This window comes from Eptesicus fuscus, chromosome 3, assembly GCF_027574615.1.
Source record: "Eptesicus fuscus isolate TK198812 chromosome 3, DD_ASM_mEF_20220401, whole genome shotgun sequence".
NCBI lineage: Eukaryota > Metazoa > Chordata > Mammalia > Chiroptera > Vespertilionidae > Eptesicus > Eptesicus fuscus.
Window position 1 is genome coordinate 106,487,453 of NC_072475.1, and position 24,764 is coordinate 106,512,216.

Sequence of the window (24,764 nt, forward strand, 5' to 3'; positions counted from 1 at the left end):
GAATCAAACCCGGGACCTTTCAGTCTGCAGGCCAACACTCTATCCACTGAGCCAAACCGGTTTTGGCACCAAAATCAATTTTTAAAACATATTTTTTTGTTTGATTAAAGGAAGCAACCTTTTGCCCCTCCTTCCAGAAACACTCACTATCTTTATTATATTACCACTGAATTAGGATTTTAACTTAACATTCATAAGGAAACCCTTACTCAAAGGAGTAGTTACAATTAATTCAAACACGTTAGCCAAAAGACACCAATTAAAATTATTTTTGACAGGTCAGTCAGTCATTCTTTTTTTCCATAAATCTTGACAACAAAAATTGGTCTTAGTTGCTCATTTTAAAGTGATTTTATCTTTTCAATTATGTTAAACTTCCAAAAAAATACTATAAACACCCATAACAAAGAAGCAGTTTGGTAGTACATGTGACATCTATTTTTCATTCTTGAAGAAAAATTGGTGAAAAATTAGCTTTTTACCTGCTCTTCAATTCTAACAGGAAGCTTATTTGAAAGATTTATAAATCTAACTTATGTGGGCATTCTGGTTTTTTATTCAAAGTTAACATAAAGCTCCAAGTTGAGCTATGATGGAAACTGACAACCCCAAAGAGAGATTACGTTGAATGTCTTCCCACATGCCATCGAGTTACAAAAAGTCATCACAGAGGTTTAAACTGGTCCATCTCCCTAGAAGGTAGAAAAAGTTAAATTAATATGACATCATTTTTTTGCCTTACTTCTCCCCTTTCCCTCCATTCTCTGTCACCTCTCTTCTCTGATTACTCCTGTCCCTCATTGATTACTTATTGGACATTTTATATTCTATTCTGACTTTGTTTCAGAGCTTTATTTAATCTCTTGACTGTGTTTAGGTTATAGGAGTTGAAGCTTCATTTTATTTTGCATCATTTATTATTAAAAATAAATTCTATAAGAAGCACAGAGAGCTCAAGTGATGCCTCTAAAGCCATAGCTAAGCAGAGGAGCCAGGATTTGAATTCAGAGATTGTGTTCCTTCTCTGGATGCTATGCTGTCCCACTGATTTTCATGCTGTTAGTAAATAACAATCAGTACAGTGTACCGAGCCTTCTAACTGTTCAAATGAATGTATATTAATCACCCCATATTAGACGCTCAGTCAACAACTTGGGAAGTTAGTTTAACAATCACGTTTTACAAAGAAACAGGTGAGGGCAACTGACTTGGCCAAGACTGCTGAGCTGGCACTCATCCCAGGCCATGGCTTGGATTTTAAAGCACATTTTTATCTCTTTCCTCTTTGGAGGACTGTGCCAGACTCAGGAATCTCTCATAAATATTTTCTGCCTGGATTAATGAATCTGCTCTGCTCACTTTCTATAGAAGTTCAGTAAAGGTGGTTGGGGTAACTATGACTCTGAGAAGTTAGGCAGCTTGTGTGAGTAATTCAACTATTAAATAACTGCTGAGAGTCCACGTCTTTCTGTTTTTCTGCCTTTCCTCAGTGACTTATTGGGGAGGAATGCTGACCTGCTCTCTGAGAGGCAAGCTAGCACCAAGAGAGGAATCCTCACCAGACTGAGTTTAACGTGCACTGAAATATTTAGTAGTGAAGCTTCACGATGTCTGCAAAATACTTTCCAATGGTTAAAAAAGAGAGAGTGATCCCAAAATGAACAACTTGTATATCCAGGTGAAAAAGATCAGGTGTATATTGCAGTATTCTCCTGAAATTTATATAGATTTGAAGTTTTCCAAATAAAAAGATGAAGAAGGAAGGAAGGAGGGAAGGCAGGAAGGAAAGGAGGAAAGGTGGGAGGGAATTTCAACAGGGTTCAATTCACCATCTACTGCCTTTTGCCTATCAATGATTTATTCATTAAAATTTCGAAAACATGGTATCTGAGTAAATGACACTCACCGAAAAGAGTCTATGTATTGACATTTACGGCTATGTTGTTATATTTATAGATAATACTCAGATTTAGTAAACTACTATCTTTTATTCAAAGAGCAGTTGTATTTTCAATAAATCTTGCAATAAAAATTTTCTATCTAAGTATAAAGTGTGAAAGCAGGAAAATAAATAATATTGGTGTTTGAAATGAAATGGCTTATTCAGAAAGCAAGAATTCATTTAGGAGGAATCACAAGATTCAAGTGCTCAATATTCTCACTGCTATCATGAAAACAATTTTGATGAATAACTAACTGGTATTTTTCTCTCCAATTGTGTGTATTGACAAAAAATTAAATACAACACAATAGAATTGAAAATTTATAGAAAAAAGTCAATAACCAGTAAAATTTACTTATAATACATACATTTTACAGTAGATTTCTGGAACTTTTTGTTTACTCTTTTATATTTTAAAATATATAATTGCTATATATTGAATAATATAAAGTAGGAAGGACAAAAATGAAAGCCTTCTTATCCACAAACAACTATTATTTAACACTTTAGTTGGATTTCCTTTAGGTCTTTTTTATGTAACGTATTTGTATTTTCTTATTTACATAATTTTATATCCTGTATACATCTATTTTGCATTTTGCTCTTTTTAAATAACACTATCTCATAAACATTAGTAATACATTTTGATAAAATCCTTTTAAGGTATGGGAAATAAAGACAATAAAAAAGGAACTCTGGGAGGATATATGAGAAATTAGGTAACATTCCCTAGGTGGAGAACTGGGGGAATTGGGTGCATAGAAGACAAGGGCAGAATGCAGCCTTCCCAACGGAATACCTCTCTATGTAGCTGTATGTGACACACACACACACACACACACACACACACACACACTCAAACTTTTGACTTATAGACATATAATGCTTGCTAAATATTTAAAGAAAATTATTTGAATCATTTAAAATTAGGGAATTATTTTTACAATATTATGTTAAGTAGATAGACGTTTATTTACTTTATTTACACAATTTCCAATTAGAGGACCAAGTTGTTTATTCCCTCCCCAACTCCTCCACCCCTACTCCCCCTACACAAATCTCAGTATTTAAATAACTTTGTCTGATCTGCTTTAGTCATTAGTTGAAATAAATGCACTGTCTTACTTCCCATAGGTTTATTTTCATATCCTTGCTGATAACTTACAATCAATTTTGAGACTAAACCATTTGTACTTTTCATTTTCCCCCACTTTAGGAATATTTCTCTCTTTTATAACAGATATCTCATCAAAAAATAGTTGTTTGTTTTTAACTGACATGTTCTGTTCTTTTACAGAGAAAATAAAATATCTTGAAGTGTGTTCTGCATACTACTTGGCAACTTTAACCCTCTCTGTAGCTCTAGTTAGGAAATGGGGAGAACATTTTAGGCCAGACTATGATGTGCTATGGCGACACATGCCCACATCCTGGGGACTTTCACATGACATCATTGCACATTTCTCTATGCATACCCAGTCCTTTGCCTCCAGGACTATGGTCAACTGAGTGTGAAGCTAAAAATTTGCATCAACTTGAGCCTGGAAATGTTAACATGCACAGAGAACAGAGTTTCTGGATCCAGCAACACAATGTCACTGTTCCTGGGTTGACAGAGGGGGCTGCCAGACAGTCCAGCCTGGCTGTGGCTTTCTGTAGCTGCAACCCTCTCCACCGTTTCATTCCATTAGTGCTGGAGGCCAGCCTTGGCTTCCCATCCTGAGGAGTAAGGACAAAGACCTCAACTTACCCTGCAGCAGTCTCCACACAGGGTCCCCAGGAGGCCGTTAACCACCTGGATGGTGCAAAGAAGCATCTGGAACACTGCTATGATGAGCAGGATGGAGAAGAGGGTCAGATTCCAGGACACCACGTTTTCGGGCTTGTGGCACTTGCTCCATAAGTCTTCATCATTGAGGTAATCCCTGTCAGGGGCATGGGAAAGAAAGGAAACAGCTGTAAAATGTAGGTAATACCTAGACTAGAAAGTCACAATAGTAATTTTTCTTTTGAAATACTTTCATCCAAAAACATAAGTGCCATAAGAAAAATATCCCATAATACCAATACTTTTTAACAACAATACCTAACATTTCTATAGACTATATTAGAGAACCAGTGTACGAAATTCGTGCAGGTGTGTGTGTGTGTGTGTGTGTGTGTGTGTGTGTGTGTATGTGTGTGTCCCTCAGCCCAGCCTGCACCCTCTCCAATCTGGGACCCCTTGAGGGATGTCTGACTGCCCATTTAGGCCAGATCCCTCTCACAATCCAGGACTGCTTGCTTGCCTGCCTCATTGCCCCTAACCACTTCTGCCTGCCAGCCTGATCACCCCCTTAACCACTCCTCTGCCACCCTGATTGACGCCTAACTAACTGCCCTCCCCTGCAGGCCTGGTCCCCCCACAACTGCCCTTCCATGCAGGCCTGATCCCCTCCAACTGCCCTTCCCTGCAGGTCTGGTTCCCCTTCCAACTGCCCTCCCTTGCAGGCCTGGTCCCCCCACAACTGACCTCCCCTGAAGGCCTGGTTCTCCCCCCTTCGCCAACTGCCCTCCCTTTCAGGCCTGGTCCCTCCCCTTCTGGCCTGATCGCCCACAACTGCCCTCCCCTGCTGGCCATCTTGTGGCAGCCATCTTGTGTCCATATGGGGGCAGCCATCTTTGGCCACATGGGGGCTGCCATCTTGTGTGTTGGAGTGACAGTCAATTTGCATATCACTCTTTTATTAGATAGGATACTAAGTGTTAGACCTTATTCTAAACATTTTAAACTATTAACTATTTTATTTCTTTTTAAAATATTTAAAAATATATTTTTTATTGATTTCAGAGATGAAAGGAAAGGGAGAGAGAGAAGGAAACATCAATGATGAGAGACAATCATTGATCGGTTGCCTCCTGCACATCCTGACCGGGAAACGAACCGTGACCTCCTGGTTTATAGGTCAATGATCAACAACTGAGCTATCCATAACTATTTTATTTCTTATAGAAGCCTTAGGCTTCTTTTATTCTATTTCACAAATAAAGACATTGAGGTACAGAGAGGTTAAGTGAGTCCCCATAGGTCACAGAGCTAAGTGACAGAGTGACCTTTGTGAGCTGACGGAGAGGATGGGTAAATTCAGTATCTATTGGGGAGCCAGGAAAATGAAGACACTCCAGGAAAAGAATCTCACCACCTGGGCTTGGTCCTACCTACTGTGATTTGTGACCACTTGGACATTTGACCACAATTCAGCCACAATTCTGCCACATCTAAGTGGCCGTCTGAAGCCATGTAAAGTATAATCATGTCACATAGTTAAAGGGGAGAGCTTGACTTTTTTAAAGGCCTAATTCTAACCAAATTGTGAATTTGACTCAAGTATATTTTTGTCAACATGTGGGAATTACACTTGCAAAAAGATTTAATTAACTAAAAGCACTAAGTAATCTGCTGCCTTAATATGTATTTTATAAAAACTTTGAAATAGGAGAACTGCAATACATTTCAAACTCTGTGTATAGGGAGTCCACTGCACGACAACGGGAGTCATGCCGTGAAGGAGGAAAGTGAAGCACGCTGTCTTCAACGCCAAACACAGGAAAACGGTCAGATCTTTGGGTCATTATCCTTCCTCTCACATTCTCAGAGCCACAGATTGGTCTGCCCCTCTTCCTTTATGCCTCCCCTATCCTCCCAAGGCTGCAATGGGAAACCATCTGCATGTGGCTACTAAGGAAACACCCACCTTATTGGTTTTAGACCTTTTTGACATGATGAATCTTTTAGTAATCACTACACATTTATTTAATACACTAGTGGCCTGGTGCATGAAATTCGTATGTGGGGGGCATCCCTCAGCCCGACCTGCACCCTCTCCAATCTGGGATCCCTCTCACAATCCAGGACCCCTGTCTCCTAACTGCTCACCTACCTGCCTGCCTGATCACCTCTAACCACTCTGCCTGCTGGCTTGCTTGCCCCCAACTTCCCCCCCTGCCAGCCTGCTCGACCCCAACTGCCCCCCCCCACCAGCCTGCTTGCCCCCAACTGCCCTCCCCTCTTGGCCTGATTGCCCCTAACCACCTCTGCCTCAGCCCTGCCACCATGGCTGTGTCTGGAAGGTCTCCCGGACTAATTAGCATATTACCCTTTTATTAGTATAGATTCCATGTAAAAACTTGAAAAATGTTTGCAATGACAGAAGATATCTTGGCATTTAACAGTTAAAAGAACAAAAGAAAGGGCATTTCCTCTTGCTTTAAAGATAAAACATTGTTCATAGCATCGATGGACCTTTCCATAAAAGCACATGTTCTAGCTGCTCACTAGCTGTGCGACTTATCTGTAAAATGGGAACAACATTATCTATGAAATCATAGAATTATTGTGATTAAATGAGTTAATACTAGTAGAGTGCTTAGGACAGTGTCTGGCATATAGTACATCTCAATAAATGCTAGTATTATTATTTCACTTAATCTGAGCTGTCTGGTCTAAAGGAAAGAGTCTGGTATTTTGGATTTCGATGGACTTGGATTTGAATACAAGCATTCCTCTCACTAGCGTGTATTCCTCATACAAGTTGCTTATCCCTTTCCCAGTGGCAGTACCAGTTTCTTCCTCTAAAAAGAGGCTAAAACCAACCTCTCAGTTGTGAGAAGTCACTGGGATACTACACTGTACGTATTGTTGTATAAGACCTCTTTTCAGTACTTACTATTTTGTAAACACTCGTCTTTCTGTTCTGCATTTCTCCATGTGGTCCTATCCCTCTTTACAGTTTTCAAACTTGATGATGACAGGGAGTTACAGGGAGACAATATTTTCCGGGCACATTTGGTAAAGAGAAGACCCTGAGATAAAGTGATTGGCAGTCCTGAGTTCCTCCCTCTTCTGAAGGTGTGTGCGGTGGGCACACTCACGTCCTGCTTGTGAAGCGATGGTCCCGTACCCAGCTCTCATGCAATCACTTCAGAGAGTGGAAAAGTCCTTTTTTAAAAGTTTTTCTACAGGTAACTGTGCCTTTAGCACCTCCTGGTGGTGAGATCAGTTCACCGGGGAACTTGGAAGCAAGGATTGAGTTTGGTGCCTGGAGTAGTCCTTTCAGTCCCACTCACAAACCACCACATGTGCGCGTCCAGGCCCTTCTCCCATCCCCCAAACTTCCAGGTTCTGAGACTCTCAGAGATGCCCAACTCTCCAACCTCATATTCCTTGGACCTGGGGGCTAGTCACGTTTCCACACTCTGTGAAGCAAGGGGAGCTGAGGCAGTGTACACCCAGTTTTACAGCATCCTGCTCTTGGGAAGGGCATTCCCATGGAGCAGCAGTAATCCATCAACATCGGAATGGAGCCGCATGGAGTTCATGCAATTCACTTCTTGCAGCTGAAGGAAGGGCAGGGGAACCCCACTGCCTCACTGGCCACTCTGCCTGGTTTTAGTCCCCTTCTGTGCTTCCCAGCATTCTGTGTCATCGTCTGGGCATCTGTCTGTCTTCTCTTCGGATTGTACACTCACAAGGACATGTCCCCTGTGTCTGTCCCCAGTTCCAGCACAGGGAGTTTCCGTAAGTAACAGCAGCTTGCACCTACTGTGCCCTGCCTGTGTTCCGGGCCCAGGGCCAGCTGCTTTACATCACCTTCCCAGCCCTAACAGGACGTGCTGCTCTCCTTGAACAAGACCTGCCATAGAGTCGCCTTCAGGAAATAGTCACCGAATGAATGAACATACACCCACCGCGGATTAAAAAGTTGAGGCTAGAAATGGAAGTGCCTGGATTTGATCTGAGGTCAGTCTGACTTCAAAGCCAATGCTCTTAACCATTACGCAAATCCCTCTATTTAAGAAAGTATATCTCCTGGGGCTATTTGAAATATGATGGATAAAATACATACATATGTCTCTAATGGTATGTTAATCAAGATTTATTCATCTTACCTAATAATAGAGTAATATGCAAATTGACCATACCTTCGCTATGCCCAAGCCACGCCCACCAGCCAATCAAGGCGAGTATGCAAATAAACCCAACCAAGATGGCTACAGCCACAGAGAGCAATGTTTCCCTGGTAACAAAGGCAGCCAAGCTTTCTGCGAGCCGTTGCAGGCCTAAGCCTCCACTCAAGGCTGTAAAGTTTCAATTATAGAAGGTAAACAAATTCAAACAGAATGGCGGCAGCCACTGAGCTGGAGAGACCAGGCCAGGATTGCCCGTGGCAATGGAAAAAGCAAAGCTTTCCCCACACCCTGGCTGGGCCCAGGCCTCCACTTAAGGCTACAAAGTTTTAATTATCGAAGGTGAATTAACCCAAACAGAAATGGCTGCCGGCTGTGGAGCATGCAGGAGGCTTGGCTCCGCTCCAGGCTAAAAAGTTTCAATTGTAGAAGGTAAATAAATTCCAGATACCAGGGCCTCACTTAGGTCACCAGGGGGCGTGGCTGGCCTGCAAACCACCACAGGCCCCTCGCTCAGGCCGCTCCACGCCCCAAGGGAACCCCCACCCTGATCAGGGACACCCTTCAGGGCAAATCAGCTGGTCCCCACTCCTGCACCAGGCCTCTATCCTATCTAATAAAAGAGTAATATGCAGATTGACCATAACTCCAACACACAATATGGCTTCCCTCATGTGGTCAAAGATCCTGCCCCCATGTGGACACAAGATGTCCACCACAAGATGACCAGCAGGGGAGGGCAGTTGGGAGGCACCCGGCCTGCAAGGGAGGACAATTGGAGGCGATCAACCCTGCAGGGGAGGGCATTTAGGGGTGACTGGGCCAGCAGAGGAGGGAAGTTGGGGCAAACAGGCTGGCAGGGGAGCAGTTAGGCATCATTCAGGCTGGCAGTGGAGTGGTTAGGGGGTGATCAGGCTGGCAAAAGGCAGAAGCGGTTAGGGTCAATCAGGAAGGCAGGCAGGTGAGCAGTTGGGAGCCAGCAGTCCTGGATTGTGAGAGGGATGTCCGACTGCCCGTTCCCACTGGGATCGGGCCTAAACGGGCAGTCGGACTTCCCTCGAGGGGTCCCAGATTGGAGAGGGTACAGGCTGGGCTGAGGGACATCCCCCCCTCCGTGCACGAATTTCGTGCACCGGACCTCTAGTATCATGATAAATCTTGATATCTTCATGTGAGTGCCTCTTCATGTGAGTGCCTGAGAAGATTGAGTTAAATCACAGAATCAATAAAGGCATAGTTACCTGTAGCAAAACTTTTAAAAAAGGAATTTTCCACTCTCTAAAGTGAGTTCATGAGAACTGGGTACGGGACCATTGCTTCACAAGCAGGGCGTGAGTGTGCCAGGGGATGTGTTTGGCCCTTAATGTACTGAGACCAATGTACTGCCTGGGAGTGTGACTTTGAGTATGTTGTGTTTCCCTTTTCCCTCTTTGTTTTAAAAAATATATTTTATTGATTTTTTACAGAGAGGAAGGGAGAGGGATAGAGTCAGAAACATCAATGAGAGAGACACTGATTCAGCTGCCTCCTGCACACCTCCTACACTGATTCAGCTGCCTCCTGCACACCTCCCGCAACCAAGGTAGGTGTGCAGGAGGCAGCTGAATCAGTGTTTTCTTATTGTCAATCCTCACCAGAGGATATTTTTTTCCATTGATTTTTAGAGAGAGTGGAAGTGATGGGGAGAGAAACACAGAGAGAAACATCAATGTGAGAGAGATACATCAATTGGTTGGCTCCCATATGTGCCCTGGGATTGCACTTGCAACGGAGATATGTACATGCCCTTGACTGGAATCAAACCCGAGACCATTCAGTCTGCAGACCAACGCTCTAACTGCTGAGCAAAACTGGCTACCACAAAAAGGAAGCATTTTACAAAGCACAGTGAAAATATAAAATGCTATTTTAAAGATTTCTCTTAACATTAACTCTCATGAAGAATCTACAATGTTTCCATTGTCAGTAGCTGTAAATTTGCACCTTAAAAATCTGTTTAGTTATAGACCATTTGGGATATTAGTGAAAGCATGTAAGCCTGTTAATGAGTAATTGTTCTTGTTTTCCACTGTTATATTTGCAATGGAAGCCAGTTCTCTCTGTTTATTAATAGTATTAGTTGTCTCGTGTATCTGCTAATAAACTTTGAATGTCAGCGGAGACACCACAAATCTTCCCTCAGGCCAGCTGAGGTGCCCTCTTTCATTATTTCTGGTCTCTGTCAAAGCAGCAGTTAGAGCTGAGATCTTGGCAGCTTCACCCCAGTACACACTCCAGCTCTGCCTCACAGAGCAGCATGCCTGAGACTTGTAAATTAAGATCACAGGACATGCATATGCAGTGTCTCCCCTTTGGCCATTTATCTGACTGTGCCCCTTGCAGGGTGTATCTTACCCGTCGTGGAAGGGATAGCCCCATGTGCTATTTTCCATGAGACATTTAGGACCCTTGTTGATGGAGATAGCTGAGATGACAAATGAGTATCCAGCACCCAAGAATCCAATAACAGCAAATATTGTGGAGGAGAACATCTGAAAGATAAGGAGACAGCCAGGTTCTTAGGTTGGTCCAGAGGTTGCTCTCAACACACCTAAGCAGCCTGTTGTTGAGCATGGTAGCTACAGGAGCTTTACAGGTAAAAGCCAGTCTTCCAGGAGATGGGGCCTCTCAGGTCTCCTAGAATGATGTAGGTGTCTCATGTCCCCTTCTTTGCCTCATGCCCATATATTTTTCACCTATTCACCAATGATTGAAGTGATATTTATGATTTGACTTGAGGCCTGGTGCACGAAATTCATGCACCGATAGGGTCCCTAGGCCTGGCTGGCAATTAGGGCCGATTGGTCAATGACCAGCAGGGCGATTGGGGGGCCCCCACTGGCAACCGCCTTGGCAGGCCAGCCAGCACCCCTCCCCCCCATGCTCTTGCCAGCCAGCCCCACCCCCTGCCACCACAGCCGGTCACCTCCCTCTCTGGGGTGACTAGTGGGGACAACTGACAGGGCAATCGTAGGGCCCCCACTGGCACCCATCTTGATTGGCCTGGGACCTGCAGGCTGGAGGAAGCTCCTGCGTAGGACATCTGCCCCCTGGTGGTCAGTGCACTTCATAGTGACCAGTCGTTCCACTGCTTTCCCGATCGTCCCTCAGGAGCAGGGGGAGGTGGAGAAGCCTACAGCGGTGATTGGGGCTGGCAGCTGCTGCTCACACCCACTGACGGTGCAGAGCGATCAGGACTGGTGCCGGACACCAGCAGTGGGTGCGAGCAGCAGCTCTGGCACCAGCTGCAGGTGTGAGCAGAGCTGTTGCCAACAGCAGGTGCGAGTGGGGCCATCGATGGCATATGAGAGGCAGCTGCTGGCCCCGATTGCCCCTCAGGAGCAAGGGGAAATGGAGAAGCCCTGAGAGGTGATCAGGGCCAGTGCTGGGCACCAGCAGCAGTGAGAACAGGGCTGGTGCCAGCAGCAGGTGTGAGCACTGGGTGGGACTGCGGCGTGTGGGAGCAAAGAATTTTCAGTAACCACCAGAGGCTCGCCCCGATGACAGTGACCGGTGCCCTGCCTTGGTCTGGCGCCACTGCTCACCTGCACCACCATCCCGCCATGGCCAAGGCCTGCCACGTTCTGCACTCTGCCACCTGTTGCCAATGCCCACCATGTTCTGTGTGTGCCCCCTGGTGGTCAGCACACGTCATAACGACTGATTGTTCAGTTGTTCTGCCATTTGGTCTATTTGCATATTAGCCTTTTATTATATAGAGCTCTCAGAGGCCCAGTGCACAAAATTTGTGCATGGGGTGTTCCCTCAGCCCAGCCTGCACCCTCTCCAATCTGGGACCCCTTGGGGATGTCTGACATCCCTCTCACAATCCTGGACTGCTGGCTCCTAATCGCTCACCTGCCTGCCTGTTTGCCCCTAACTGTCCCCCCTGCTGCCCCCAACTGCCCCCCTTTGCCAGCCTAGTTGCCCTTCAATGCCCCCCTAGCCAGCTTAATTGCCCCAACTTCCCCCCATGCCGGCCTGGTCGCCCCTAACTGTCCCCCCCCCAACTGGCCTGGTCACCTCTTACTGCCCCCCTGCCAGCCTGGTTGCTCCTAACTACCCCCCCACCACTGGCCTGCCCCTCTACTGGCCTGGTTGCCCCCTTACAGTCCCCCCGCTGGCCTGGTCATGCCACGTGGCCTGCTTGTTCAGTTGTTTGGTCGTCCCTCACTAACCCCCTGCCAGCCTGGTTGTAGGCAGCCATCTTGTGAGGGTATGATGGTCAGTTTGCATATTACCTCTTTATTATATAGGATACTCTTGAACCAAGGTTTTCAATCTTAAGTATAGAATCTCCTTTACAGGGCTAATATGGAAAACAAGTCTATTATAGAATCAAAGAATATTACAATTTAAAATGATCTTAAAAGTTTTCTGGTTTAATAATTTCACAGAGACTAAGTCACTGTATGGTCTTAATGAGCCAGGAAGGTTTCTGCTTATGAGAGAGATAGTAGAAGTCTAAAAATGCTCATTGGTCACAGTTACATTCATTGAGGTTAGAAAGATTGAGTCCAATCTCTCTTCCATTTGGTAGCAGACTTTAAAATATTTGGACATTTTAGCCGAAACCGGTTTGGCTCAGTGGATAGAGCATCGGCCTGCGGACTCAAGGGTCCCGGGTTCGATTCTGGTCAAGGGCATGTACCTTGGTTGCGGGCACATCCCCAGTGGGAGGTGTGCAGGAGGCAGCTGGTCGATGTTTCTCTCTCATCGATGTTTCTAACTCTCTATCCCTCTCTCTTCCTCTCTGTAGAAAATCAATAAAAATATTTGGACATTTTATATCTTAAATAAGCATATTTTATATTTTACATCACTTTCCTCCTTCTGCCCTCTGAAAGTTTTTTTTGGGTTAAACAAACCCAAAAATTCTAGTTAATTTACCTGTTTTATATGACAAAGATTACTTTGTAAAAAGTTGATTGCACTAACAGCTTTATTTTTTTAAATGTAAAGTCAAAAAATTATACAGTATGAAAGGCATAAAAAAAAAGTCCTAGAGCTCAGTCAGGCAAACTGTCTCTTACAGATGGAAAGTATTAGGCCCGGAGACACAATGTCCATTCTAAACAGCAATAAGAGAGTAGCATGGAAATATCAATAATTTTGGAAACAGAGGTGGAAAATGATCACTTCTGTTACTTTGGTGACATGAAGGGACAGTGCCAAGTATAAGACTTTTTTCCCCTTAAAAATAATTTTTATTTACAGTTGATGTACACTATTATAATAGTTTCCGGTATACAACATAGTGATTAGACCTTTATATAGCTTATTAAGTGATCACCCCAATAAATCTTGTACCCATCTAACACCATACATAGTTATTACAATATTTTCTTTAACTCAACATATTTAAACTTTTATAATTTCAAAATATAATGAATATAAAAATTATAAATAGTATATTTTACATTCTTCTTTTTGCACTAATTCTTTGAAATCTGTAGTATATTTCATACTTATAGTACATCTCAATTTAGATTAGCCACATTTCCTATGCCCAACAGCCACATGTGGATATGGCCATTGTATTGGGCAACATAGTTTAGCAGGTGTCCTCAAACTACGGCCCGCGGGCCACATGTGGGTGTTTTGCCGTTTTTTTTTTTTTTTTTTTTTTACTTCAAAATAAGATATGTGCAGTGTGCATAGGAATTTGTTCATAGTTTTTTTAAAACTATAGTCCGGCCCTCCAATGGTCTGAGGGACAGTGAATTGGCCCCCTGTTAATAAAGTTTGAGGACCCCTGGTTTAGAACATTTGAAAGTAGATTTTTTTTGTAGTAAAAGTTAAATAAATGCATGGATATGATCGGCACTGATTTTATGACGTGGATGAAAAGGGGGCACTGTAACAAAGCTAATTGAAAGTAACCTCACAGGGTGATTTCATCATAAATTTCTAACTGGGCAGGTGATAGTGGGTAGTCCTGCACCCCTGGCCTATAAAAGGTTTATCTTCCCCTTAACCAAGCCCCACCCATCTTCATGTGCATCTAGGTTAACGCACCTTGGAAATACCTCTTTTCAGACCCTTGTAGGTGGAACCATCCTCAAGGGAGCATCTAATCTTGTTAACTAGCCTGAAACCTAATCATGGAGATTTCTCTGCCTTGCTTTCTTCTACCTTCATGCAATCTTCCTTATGTTCCCTTCTTAATTCCAAATGCATAAAAGAACCTGCAAAATGATCATTATTTGGAGCACTTGAGATCTTGCTTCCTGGCTTAAAAGAAGTCTTATAAATATTCTGTTCAGGTATGGATGTTCTCACAACAACAGTGATTATGATTACTCTCAGGAGGGAATGTAATGTAATAGAGGAGAGGAACAGTGACTCTCAATTGAATCAGTAATGATTTATTTCTTTATAAAAGTATCTAAAGAAAATAAGGCATTGAGTTATAACTTCATTAAACTACAGGTGGCATGTTCTGGTTTTATATTCCAGTTTAAATTTCTTACTTAAAATGAATAAAACAACCACCCCAAACTGACTTTTCATAATGTTTCCAGAGGAAACACATGAAGCAAGGTACACTTTATGTTATTTTGCAGTAAGTAATTCTAAGTTTAGAAGTCTTTAAAAATTGCCAAATTCATTACTCAGAGATAGAGCCAGTCTTAAAACCAGTATGGAATAACTAATTTTTCATGGGTTTCAATATACAAATTTTTTTATGTTAAAATAAAAATTATTAAGATCAAGTTGAAGGAGAGAACCAAGAAGGTGCCTTAGATAAATGCTGGTACTTGTAGCCTCCCATAAGCACATAAAATTACAACTAGAACACAGAACAACCATCATTCCAAATTACCTGAAATCTGGCTGAATAGAAATCCTACAACTACAGAAGTAAAGAAGAAAGCACATTGAGAATGGTAGGAGGGGCGGAGGGGGAAATGGGCTGGTTCAACACCCATGTGTGGTATTTTTTTTAATTAGGAGGGATGTCTAGGATGTGGAGGTATCCCATGAGAAGCAATGAGTCCCAGCTCCACACCAAACCCTCATCCCAGGTTTCCAAAGCTGGGAAGAGAAGTCCCCATAACTTCAGGCTGTAAAAACCAGCAGGGATTATGGCTGAGTGACACAGAGGTTGCTGGAAACCCAGGCAGTTCCTCTTAAAGGGCCAGTGCATGAATTTACATGGCCCCAATTCCCTCTGAGCTCCAGTGCTGGGGCAGTGGCTTGGGGCGGGGGGAGGAGACAGAAACATATGGGGAGGAACTGAACTGTCTGACATCAAAGCAAGAACTTGGGGCAGCTTTCTCCCAGACAGGGGTGCTCTCAGGGGTCATTGTTCCTGTGCTGAGACCTCCTCATAGTAGAGCTGACTGGCAGGCACCATATCCGAGTCCACATCAACCTGGCTCATACTGTTTGCTCTGCTCTGGTGATTCACTGAGACCCTGTCCTGCCCAATTTGCAGCCCTACCTAAGCTTTTTGCAGCTATTTTTCCATATGAATAGCCTGTCCTGGCTCAGGCTTCTGACCTTTATAAAAATCTCTCAAACAAGTAGCAACTGGCATCAGTGTGCCCCATACCTCTCAATAAGAGACCCCAGGCCTGACATTAGCAGCAGCCTGCCTTGCTTCACAGCTTGGCCTCTACTGGGAACTTCCAAGTCCACCAGACGTAGCAGCCATCTGCAGGTCGCTCTGAAGCTCCTGAAAGGTGACTCCAAACAGGACACAGGCAGTGGCTGACTTTTCCTTTCCAGAGGGGCCCTAGAGCCTATGTGTCTGATGGACAGCTTCAGACCATGCCAGATTATAATTCAACACACCCACGAGCAACACAGTCAAGGGACAGACTCAGTGAGCACCAAAGCCCCAATGAAGCCAGTCCTGCTCCATAGGGGTGTCTCCTGCATAGTAGCTCTTCCACTGTAGTCACAGCTGGTCTTCACAGCCAATTGGCCTGGGGGTCAATCTCTCCCAGTGATGCCAAAAGAAATCAAGGCTCAATTACAATAAAACAGTGCACAAGGTCACACCTAGAATGCCCAGCTCAGGTGACTGGGGAGGCTGAGCCACTGGGCCCTACACATAAGGTCACACTATCAATTCCAGGAGACATAGCAGCTCTACTTAATACATAGAAACAAACAGGAGCAGTCAAAATGCAGAGACAAAGGAAAAGAACAGAATGAGAGAACAGAAGCAATCTCTAGAAAAAGAACTAAATTAAATGCAAACAAGCAAACTACTAAATACAGAGTTCAAAAAAATGTTTATAAGGATGCTTAAGGTACTCAGTGAGAATTTCAAGGACTTAGTGAGAATTTCAAGGAAATTAGTGAGAACATCAAAGTTATGAAAAAAGACCAATTAGAAATGAAGGTTATACTAATTGAAATGAAGAATAATTTACAGGGAAGCAACAGTAGAGTAGAGAATGCTGAGAATCCAATCAGCAATTTGAAATATGAGGAATCAGAAAACACCCAATCAGAAGAGCAAAAGGGAAAAATGATGCAAAAATATGGAGCTAGTGTAAGGAAACTCTGGGACAACTTCAAGTGAACCAACATTCACATCATGAGACTGCCAGGAGGAGAAGAGAGAGAGCAAGATATTGAAAATCCATTTGAAAAAATAATGACAGAAACTTCCCCTACTGGATGAAATATACAGACTTACAAGTCCAGGAAGCACAGGAAGTACCAAACAAGAGGGACCCAAAGAGGCCCACACCAAGACACATCATAATTAAAATGCCATAGGTTAAAGACAAAGATGGAATCTTAAAAGCAGCAAGAGAAAAACAGTTAGTTACCCACAAGGGAGCACCCATATGACTGTCAGCTGATTTCTCAATAGAAACTTTACAGGTCAGAAGGGAATAGCAAGAAATATTCAAAGTGATGAATAGCAAGGACCTAAAACCAAGATTACTCTATGCAGCAAAGCTATCATTCACAGACAAGGAAAAGCTAAAGGAGTTCATCACCACAAAAAGAGGATTACATGAAATGCTGAAGGAAGGAAGGAAGGAAGGAAGGAAGGAAGGAAGGAAGGAAGGAAGGAAGGAAGGAAGGAAGGAAGAAGAAGGAGGAGGAGGAGGAGGAGGAGGAGGAGAAGAAGAAGAAGAAGAAGAAGAAGAAGAAGAAGAAGAAGAAGAAGAAGAAGAAGAAGAAGAAGAAGAAAGATGATGAAGATGAAGACAGGCTTAAAAATACTAGTATGAACAATAAAATGGCCATAAATACATATCAACAATTGAATCTAAAAATCAAAATAAACGAACAAGGAATCTAATGGAAAAAAAAAAAAAGAACTGATGAATAAAATAGAACCAGAGGCATGGAAACACGGAACAGACTGATGAATCTTAGAAGAAAGGGGACTGGAGGGGGGAAGAGATTAACCAAAGAACTTATATGCATATATGCATTACCTATGGACATAGACAATAGGGTGGTGAGGGTTTGGAGTGGGGCAGAAACTGGGTGGAAGGGGACATTGCGGGGAAAGAGAGGGACATCTGAATACTCTTAACAATAAAGACTTAAAAAAAATCAAGGTGAATATGTTAGGAACAGACACTTGAATTATCTTTTAAAATAAACAGGCAGCAAGCTTGGAATATCTCTGGAAGAAGACACAATAATTGACAGCAGTGGTAATCTATGTGGGCTGTGGGAGTGGAGGGGAAGCCAGAGTTGGGAGCCAGGAATGGAAGGCCTCCTTTGTAGTGTTTGTACTATGGAAATGATTTTACTCATCTAAATGAATAAATACTAAGGAGGGCCACTACACTGTAGTGGTAATGGGCATGAATGACTTGCAGACTCATCAGGATGTGAATCCTGGTTACTCCCTTATGACCTTGACAAGTTAATCTTTCTGAGGCCTCCATTTCCATTCTGTAAAATAGGTTCAATAATAAGTACCTGCCTGAGGGAGACCATAATATGTAAGATCATCTAATCAATAGTGAATGGGATATCAAAGGTACATACTCTAGAAAATCAAATAATCCCAAGTGGGCTACTGGGTAATGCCCAGTACTTTTAATGATAGGACTCCCAGAAATTTCTTTTGCCTATTTCCAAATTTCGGATAATTTCCCATGTAATTAGAAAGCATTTGATAAATGCCATTATTATCCTATATAATGAAAGGCTAATATGCAAATTGTACCCTCGACCAGGAGTTTGACCTGAAGTTCGACAGGGAATTTGACCGGGGGCTGGGCTGGCCAGCCAACCTCCCGTGCCCCTCCCCCTGGCTGTCCTGGCCTGATGGGCCCCGATTGGGGTGGGCCGGCTGGACCCCACCCATGCACGAATTCATGCTCTGGGCCTCTAGTATTGTAATATTTCTATTAACATATCCTCACACATTCTTGTTTTCCACAAATACAGAGAGAATAACTCTGGGCAAAAAAATAAAAGTAAACCAGCTCACTCTCTTATGGTTGTTCAACACACCTATCCTGTCCACATTGATAAAAATGTGTTTATGCATCTGCTGTAAACTTGAAATGGAAATAAAGATGCCTTCTAATCAGATGCTTTCTAATTCACCACTTGTCAGCTCTAAGACCTCCGTCTCTGTTGGGCTCTGGAGGCAGACCACTCAGGATCAGACCCCAGCTCTGTCCCCTTCTGTGGTGGGTCCTTGGTCAGGTGTGTACTTATGTCTGCTGAACCAGAGGGAAGAGGCTCTGGTGGCTGGGAAAGGAGGAAAAGTGCGTGGTTTGGGGAAGATGGTGTTTAGAAACTTGGGTAGTGACAACATGTTGGAGAAGCATGTCTGGTGGGCATGGAGTTTCCTCCTTAGCAGTTATTCTGAGATAGAGATTACATGAAGGTTTCCTTCCCCTGAAAACGTTAATGTCCTGCATTTTCTGACTTGCCCATGCCAGGGAAGGGAGAGGACAGGGGGTGTGATGTTGCAGTGAGAAAGTTAATGCCATGTGCCTCAGATTCCTTATTTGTGAAGTGAGATATTTAATGCCTAACTAAAAATATTTTGTGAGAATTGAGCATGAAAGTTTGGAAATCACCTGAAATCCCTCCTGAGTGTCCATTTATCCAACAAGCATTTATCAAGGGCATTTGTGTCCTCAGTACCCTGGCACTCGGTGCTTCTCTCCCCTTCCCTGCCCACTAACGCTTCATCATCTTCCTCTAAACTGTACACTGTCCCTATGAAAGGTAGCAAGTGCCATGATCCATTCTACAGCATAAAAAACATTTAGTGGAGAAAGAAGGTTCCATACTGTATTTTTTCTTTCAAGATTATTATTGGAAAAGAACTGTCTTCTTAAATTCCCCTCAAACTAGCTGATATGCTCACTCCAGGCATGCTCACTCAGGAGGTGTCCCTAGGGGGCACTGGTGAGCCAGGTATGGAAAGAAGTGCTGACTAATGAATATGCTCCTCTATGTCCTGACCAAAATCTTCCTCTCCAAACACAGGCCTCTCAGCCATCGGGCCCTGCCCATGGCTGGGGGGTGGGCCTTTATTTACCTAAGAAGGATGCTGAATGTGTGCTTGCCCCTAATATATCTCCTTCATCAATCATCTTCATTCCCATTATTAAAGATGCTCCTTTCAAGGCCAAGAGCTTCAATAGACTCTTATTAAAGCATACACTTAACATGAATGAGTTGATTGAATTAATTAGCTATCTCATTGGGTCCTGAGAGATCAATTTATTTAAAGGATTAGAGGGCAAGAGAGCCTCGGTATGGGAGGAAAAGGTTGAGACCTGAAAACACCAGGTCAATTTTTAAAGCCCACCTTGAAAGTCACCCGCCTCTCTGTCCTCAGCTCTCATTAGTCCAGTCTATGTGAAAGGGTGACTCCTGGAGCTGGCCTTCCATTGGTTGAGCCTCAGGGAGAGCTTACCTCCATTTCCCAGTTTCACCTGGAAACTATCACTTAGGTGATCTCATGATTTTTTCCAGTTCCTCAGTCTCCACATCCTGCATCTACTGCCAACTCTTAGTCCTGGTTTTACTCCCCAAGGAAAGGAAAGAATGATGCAGCTTACTTCTGGGGAATACTCCAGAAAGACATAGCAAAGGAGAAGAGAGAGGGGCCAGGAAAGGATAGAGAGCAAGGCTGTGGGGATAGCGTCAGGATTTAGGCCTTAGCCCTGGGCGAGTCTGTTTATGCCCCATGGGCTGTTTTACCCGGTAGGATTCATAAAACAATGTTCCACAGGAGTGCAGCATTCCTTAAACACCTAGAGGGGATGTTGTGAGCCTTGGCGAAAATAAAATCTCTCAGCATTAGAACAGCAATCAAATTATGCTACAGCTTCTTTCTCTTTGCCTTACATGTGTTTGTATAGAATGGTTACTGCTTTGTCCAGATTCTCAGAACAAAAGGCAACCTGGCTCCAGAGCAAGGCATGATGCAATGGCTCCTAGGGGTGGGGTGGGGCTGCTAACGAAGGGCTCAGCCTTGCCCAGTGTAGGCCACTGTGCCAACATGCAGGCCCTGTAGTACCATACTTTTTGAAAAAGAAGTAAGGTGTCTACATACTTAAGTGAACTCTATTTTGAAAAGTTGGCAGTCTATTACAAACAAACAAAACAAAAACAAATGCTTCTGGCCACTTGGAGGCTGGTGGTCCCTGGTCCAGGGCAGCTGTGGCTGGGCTTACAGACTGGCTTGGCTGTTCCCTTGGTGGGCATTGGCTTGTGGACAGCTGCACAGTCATTTGAAGGTGTCATCCTCAACTCACACCAAGGGCAGATCCCAACCCGGTATGTGGACGAGGGAGTTTAGGGAGCTCAGATGGACAACTAGAATTGGGCAGAGCAAATGTTTCAGATCATATGGACTCAATTGGACTTGTAAAAGCATGATTTCTCAGCATTCCTCTTGGACTGCACTTAAATCTAATTAAAAACAAGTTCTGTATGATACTTGAATGCTATTTCACTTTTCGCTGTGGTTGCATATAAACCAAAAATAAATAAATACATAAATAAATAAACCATGTTTTACTGGGCTAATCTTCACCTCTAGTCAACACCAGAGAATGAACTGGTGCACTCTAAGCAGTGAGGGTTTTTGCCACCAATTTCCTTAATAGCTTCTCTCTCTCTCTCTCTCTCTTTCTCTCTCTCTCTCTCTCTTTTCATATTCTCATCTTCCATATATTTCTTCAAAGTCTCCCAAGTAGAACAGGATTACATTTCAAGTAAAAACGAGTTATATATTTAATCCTATCTTAATTACTTAAAATACCATAATATATGTAAAATATAATCCTATATAATAAAAGCCTAATATGCAAATTGACCTAACAGCAGAAAAAACAGTCGCTATGACACACACTGACCACCAGGGGGCAAATGCTCAGCACAGGAGCTGCCCCTAGCCTGCAGGCCCCAGGCCAGCCAAGGCGGGTGCCAGCGGGGGGTGGGGGGGCAATCATCCCACTGGTCACCCCACAGATCGGCCCTGATCGCAGGCCAGGCCTAGGGACCCTACCATGCATGAATTTCATGCACCAGGCCTCTAGGATAATTATAAAAAATAATTTGATGTTATTTTACATTTTTTGTAAATGATGATTTTATTTTTTAAATTTTTTATTTAATTTATTGGGGTGACATTGGTTAATCAACTTATATAGGTTTCAGGTTTATCTATAATAATAAAAGTGTAATATGCTAATTAGACCAGACATCCTTCTGGACAGCCTTCCTTCCGGACAAAGCCGCAGTAGGTGGGGGCCACAGCAGAGGTGGCAGAGGCCCCTGGCCCCACTGGCAGTGGCTGGGGGCCGGAGACAAGGCCCTTGCATAAATTTCGTGCATCGGGCCTCTAGTAATCCTATATAATAAAAGGATAATATGCAAATTGACTGAACTGTGGAACAACTGGTTGCTATGATGTGCACTGACCACCAGGGGACAGATGCTTCATGCAGGAGCTGCCCCCTGGTGGTCAGTGCGCTCCCACAGGGGGAGCACCCCTCAGCCAGAAGCTGGGCTCACGGCTGGCAAGTGCAGTGGCGGTGGTAGGAGCCTCTCACGCCTCTGCTGCAGCGCTAAAGATTTCCGTCAGTTGGACATCCCCCCAAGGCTCGCGGACTGCTTAGGGCCCCGCCCTGCCCCCCCCCCCCCCGTGCACAAATTTTGTGCACCGGGCCTCTAGTTCTATAATACTTCATATGAGTATTTTCCTGCATTCTCACCACCCCAAAACAAATCTCCTGTAATTGATTATTTAAAGGTAATTTTAATAATTGATGCTTACTAGGGACTCATAATGGTGTTAAGAAGGTGAGAACGTTTTCTTTGAATGATCTTTCATCTCCCATGAAAATCTGTGTGCTATGTGCTGTGCATCAGCCTCAGCCCTTCATATGTGCTCAGTAAGTATTGTTTGATTCAATAAATGAGCAAATGTGGCGAGAAACAATGATGACATGATTTTATTTCGGAACAGATAGCTTTCCCTTGAAGAAGTTAAGGTATAGTTCATCACTGGACTCGCAAGTCTCTTAGGTGGACAACTGAACCTCAGGAGATGGGAGCAGGAGCTGGCCTTACTCCTCACCCCGCCTTCATTCCAGTTCTACCTTCATCTTTGCCACATCAATGTATTGATCTCCTATACATTTCTTTAAGTCAACCCTCTCTTTCATTCATTCATATCATCATCTGCATGAAAAGCTAGGATCTTTAGCAAACAGAGCATAATATCATTCTTTGTTAATTTGCTGGCAATCCTGGAGCTGGGGGCTTGTTCTTTTCTTAGAAAAGGAGGTCATGAGGGGTTAGGAATAGTAAGAACTTCGTTCCACCAAAATAAGATTTTCTTTTTCATGATAGACTCAAAGGACTGAAGCAAAATTGAAAAGGGGGTAACCTTCCATGCTATTGAAAAATATAGCACATCTGAATACCAGCAAAGCGTGTCCTAAATTGGGAAATTCTGATCTAGTCCAACTTCCTCATATCACAGGTAAACAAAGGGAGGCAGAGAGCAGGACAGTGACTTGGCCAGCTGTGAAAATGGGACCCGACCTTACATCCCATGATTCTTCCCACCCTGAGAGGAACAGGGAGGCCTAATCTCTCTGCCTGTCTGTGAAAATATGGATGGCTGCATGAAGGAAGAAGTCTGAGGCAAAATGCAGGGAGAAGTGGAAAGAGCTGGGCACTGAGATAGTGAACTGGCAGTGGTGTGCATGGGGAATTTAGGGGGCTAAAGGGGAGAGGAGGTTACCATTTGTTATCTTTCCAACCCCTCTTTACAGATGGACCAGAGAAGGAAATGACTTGCCTAGGGTCTCAGGGCCTCTCATGGCTGGAGGAGAGGGCCACTCCCCATCTCTGCCTTCCCAGCCTGGTTCTTTATATGGCTCCACTGCAGCCCTCCAGCTCTGACATCTCTGCTTGTTTGTGAAATCGGAGGTGGCATTTTAAACGTATCGTTATAGTTACGTTCCATCCACAGGAAGAATTACATCTTTATCCCTGCACCAGCTGTCCCCAGAGTCCTGCTTGGGGCTGGTTACTCCTCTGCACCCCTTGAGATGTCCAGCAGGAGGGGACAGTGTACCTGGGAATAGTTATGGTGTCTGCCCCCCTGGTAACTCACCGCAAATCTCTTCCCACAACTCTCGTTGCCACAGCACCCACAGCAGTCATTGTTCTTTAAGCCCAGGAACACCAGCACCGGGAAGATCATCTGTCAGCAAGAGAAGCACCTCAGAATGGGTCTGGGTGTGAAAGCAAGGCCCCCACCGGCCTGGCTCTGTGAGGAGCCACAGCCATGATGTGGGACTTGGTGGCTGAAGGTTATGGCAGGAATGACAGCGTGGCTGGTGGGGTGGACCAGTGTTATGGAGTATTTTGATGCCATTTGACTTAACTGCAGTTTCAATGGACCAAGATTGCAAACTCTGACACCCCCAGTCTCCATTTAGATGGTGGGTTAGAAAAAGAAAAAAACAACAACAAACAAACAGGTGTCCTGGATTGTCATGATAAGGATCTCTCTTTAAAGCAGAAGCTCCCAGCCTCTACTGGAAACAGGAACAAGAAAGCCTTCATGCACAAGTGGACGAATCCTCTGACACCTATTTCTCTTGGTGGTTCAGTCATTCAATTTGCTATAAAGTGTATTTACACCTCCCCCTCCTCCTCCCCATAGCACCCTCTCTTGTTTGAATTGAGAAATTCTGTGACCTTCAGTTTGGTTCCTGGAGCTTAATTGGCCCATGAGAACCACAGACCAAGTTTAAATGACCTAGTGATACAGCAAACAGGTCCTTGTAGGCCCTAATGGAGAAGGAACAATAAGGCACTGACTTTTCATCAAGCAATGCTTAGGCTTTTGTTAGCAAGTAAGCATCTTCCTGGTTAATAAGTGCCCAATTTTGGAAGAATGGGGTGAAAATCTCCTTCAGGGGATTTTAATACTCACCAAGAACCCACTTCCTAATATTCCTCCGAAAAACCAGACCTCTTCAGAAAGGTGTTCATTGTTGTCTATCACTTTTCCTCCAGGGAAAAACAAAAGGATGTTAGCCAGGATGCCAAACACAATGAGGGGAATGAGGGTGCCCCCCAGGCACTTGGCACACCCCCCGGTGCACATGTTGGGGAAGGATGGCACAGGACTGGGATAAACTTCCTTCACTGCCTCTTTCACGGGGTCTCTTCAAAGTTATGAGCAGAGGGTCCTAGTCAATGTCCCAGTTCAATCCGTATGTTGGAGCTGATGTTGGAGCTGAGAAGCCAGTCAGCCTGGGAACTGTGCTCTGGAGTTGCTTCCGCTTCTCAAATGGAGCAGAACCTTGATGCCGATGGCTATTTATACCTTCTCCCCGACCCGGAG

The 24,764-nt window shown here is 44.0% G+C and overlaps 1 protein-coding gene across 1 annotated transcript; it reads right to left on the minus strand.

Moving 5' to 3' along the window:
- Nucleotides 1-608: 608 nt before the first annotated feature.
- Nucleotides 609-24,650, minus strand: LOC129148619 (transmembrane 4 L6 family member 4). Its single transcript, XM_054714109.1, has 5 exons — nt 24,351-24,650; nt 23,523-23,612; nt 10,283-10,419; nt 3,693-3,867; nt 609-692 (listed from the first exon to the last, which is right to left on the minus strand). The coding sequence occupies exons 1-5, from the start codon at nt 24,522-24,524 to the stop codon at nt 675-677; spliced, it is 594 nt and encodes a 197-aa protein (XP_054570084.1). The 5' UTR covers nt 24,525-24,650; the 3' UTR covers nt 609-674.
- Nucleotides 24,651-24,764: the final 114 nt, after the last annotated feature.